At 38.7% G+C, this 3037-nt stretch overlaps 1 protein-coding gene across 1 annotated transcript in view; it reads left to right on the forward strand.

The window, feature by feature from the left end:
- The window catches only part of LOC104958910 (proline dehydrogenase 1, mitochondrial-like), a 92952-nt gene that overhangs the window by 11532 nt on the left and 78383 nt on the right, over positions 1–3037 (forward strand). The window contains exons 6-8 of the mRNA XM_010786742.1: positions 1158–1274; positions 1575–1654; positions 1786–1867. Of these exons, the coding sequence (XP_010785044.1) occupies positions 1158–1274; positions 1575–1654; positions 1786–1867 (279 nt within the window). The remainder of the gene's footprint in view (positions 1–1157; positions 1275–1574; positions 1655–1785; positions 1868–3037) is intronic.

The raw sequence follows: 3037 nt of genomic DNA on the forward strand, positions 1-3037 counted from the left end.
GTTTGCTGTGGGAAGGAGGTGGTTGAGGTAAAGTGCTCCTTGAAGTGGAATAGTGATTTGTCAGCTGATCACTGGCCAGCAGACGAGAGAGGACATCTGGACACTTTGTTGTCGCTGAGGACCAACCACAGCTCCTACACCCAGGTAGTACAATAGATACCGACTCATAAGGACTTTTATTATCTGTCTTTTGTCAGCTGGAGTCTATGCTGTACTTTCTTTTTTCGGGTGCAGCTGCAGATGTTTGTGTGCAAAGCAACTGTTACGCCCAGATCTAGGGGAACCTAGGCGCAGCATAGCATGTGCACTCTCTCCTCTTTTCCCACTCCCAAGGACATAGACCATGAGACAGTGAATGCTGTTTGGTAAATTTAATTACCAAAGTTTTCTTTTTAACAAACAAGTGCAACAACCCACAAAACAAACAAATCTCTGAACACAAAATCTTGCCTAACAAATAAGAAAACAAACATACAAGACTCTTACCTATACTAACATTAAACAGGAGAAAACGAATTAACCAAAGACAAAGGGTTTTGCACTCCTGAGTAAAGAATACAGCGTGTCTGCAAAGACGGGTAAAGTGGCTTACTTTCTTAAGTCTCCCCGCAAGGAGAGACTGACAAGGTACACGATCAAAGTGCGCAACAGTGTTGGGAGTAGGAGAAGTCGAGTCAGAGAGAGCGGCCGAGGAACTGCACGGCTGTAGTTAAATATCCTCCCGTCTCCCCAGGTGGACCAATCAGCCTGTTGAAGGTAGCTAATCAGCTAACGGGCACCACCTGCTTGCTCACACACACACACACACACACACACACACACACACACACACACACACACACACACACACACACACACACAGACACAGGAGGAGGGAAAAATCTCTACACACAATACACATAATGACCAGGGTCGTAACAGAGAGCAAAAAAAAAAAGTTGGTCACAAAAAAAGAATGTGTCAAGGGAGAAACAAGTCACACTGTCTTAACATTCTCAGATAAAAATGAACAGTATGTTTCTGTAAGAGACAGTGAGCATGAAGATTGTTTTTAAGAGAATAGAGTAGAGATGTGTCATACTAACTACATCTCAGGATGATTCAAATGCAGTGGTTTAGTGCATTTGTATTTTATGAATTGTTTTGTGTTCGAACAGCTCCAGTTTTCCGAAGTCCTGGTTAAATGGAGGCAATTCTTTAAAGTCCTCTCAGCACAACAAGGAAAATCTGACATGAATGTTTTGGAACAAAAGCTGGAGCTGGAACAACTCAAGGTGGGTCTTACCTGTTGTGCTTGTGCCTTAGTGACTTAAAGTTCCCGAGCATTTGTTAAAACAATACTTGGCTGAAATGTTTTTAATGATTGAAACATTTGCTTTATTTAATTTTTAATGTTCCTATATTTGTTCTTGTTTTTTTTAACATTACTATAGTGTTCTTAAAATAGTTCTCTATCTGTGTTTTGTAATTCTTGTTTTACTCTTATTCATGAAACCACGACACCAAGTTTAATTCCTCGTACGTGTGAACCTACCTGGTAATAAAACCGTTTCTGATTCTGATTTGGTTTTTAGGAAAGTTTGATTAAAATGGGTGTTGGAGCCAAGGACGACATAGAGAACTGGATAACTGGAGAGAAGCTGGGTTTGTCAGGGTAAGATAAACACTCATTAGTGCAAATACTTCAGATAAGCAAACACAAAAAAGCCCCTGGGCTTAAGTTCTTGAAAACCTGTTTAGTGAGTAATATTTTATTTTAACATTTTTCTCTTCTCTTCTTGCCAGAACAATGGACCTTTTGGACTGGAACAGTTTGATAAGCGATACAACAGCAATCTCCAATCTGCTTATGGTGCCAAACCTAGAGGTGAGTCATGTAAATATTAAGTGCTATGTCCAGTTTCTGAAAGGGAAAAGAGGAACATGCACTGTCTGAGGCAGTTTAGTAAGTGTTAAATGAGTCTGGTCATTTCTTATCTTATCTGGCGAAAGGCCTTATGTGTATAATAAACACATAAGGCCTTCATATCACCTTCAAAAGTGTATGTTTCCAAAAGTGATACACCATTTGATAGCAGACACATTCTTTCGAGGTACTTTCTGACATACACCTTTCAGACTCCTACTTTTTACAGATACGTGTAATTACACATAATGGTCTCATGAACAGACAGTTGTGGACACGATAAGTTGGAAGTAAGTAGAATGTTTTATCTCCTCTATAAGAACTTGGAATTCTTTATCATATTGTGGAGTTCATGCAGTTCTTGTTTCCATAAGAAATGGACATTCTTTCCAGATTATAACTGTTGCTTGCGCAATATCCTATCTTCTTCCCGTAAGTAAAAAATGTTTCTGATTAAGTAAAAAAGAAAAGAAATGTATGACAGTGCTCTGTACATATCTGCAGAGTAAGTCGGTTGGAAACCCCAACCCCTGCCCTGCCTGTCACTCACTGATAGACTTAGCAGGTTTATCGTGATCATAATGATCGCTTGAATAGCAAATTCAAAAATAATTCTGTGTTTTGTGTAGGGATGGGAACGATTAATCGAATATTCGAAATTATTCAGGTATTCGAATATGAGTTATGAATATTTTTATTGTAATTCTTTTTCCTTTTTAAATATATTTTTTTTGGGTGGGGTGCCTAAGTTGATTACATATTATCAAATGGAATAATTCAATGTATTCGACAGTGCCATAGCTAAGTGTGTTAGGTCTAAAGGTTTGTTTTGCTCCGCTCACCGGTCCCTCACAGCGGGCAGAGCTGCAGGTGCTGATCTCTCTCTCGCGCGTCAGGTTATACTTCACTCGCGTTTATGTCCAAATCCATCAGAAAACCAAGTTATGTTTTAAGCATGAAAGCTGTAGGCCTATAGCTGTCAACTGTTCAACCTGTGATCACCAGTTCAATACATTTGACAAATTCGACTTGGTTTCTATACTTATTTGAACATGTATTTATTTATTTTTCAAAATTAAAATTCTTTTTTTCTTTTTGTAAACATTTCCCGCCCAAAAATGTTTTTTATAG

This window comes from Notothenia coriiceps, unplaced genomic scaffold (genome assembly GCF_000735185.1).
Source record: "Notothenia coriiceps isolate Sejong01 unplaced genomic scaffold, NC01 NC01_scaffold00029541, whole genome shotgun sequence".
NCBI classification, from domain to species: Eukaryota; Metazoa; Chordata; class Actinopteri; order Perciformes; family Nototheniidae; genus Notothenia; species Notothenia coriiceps.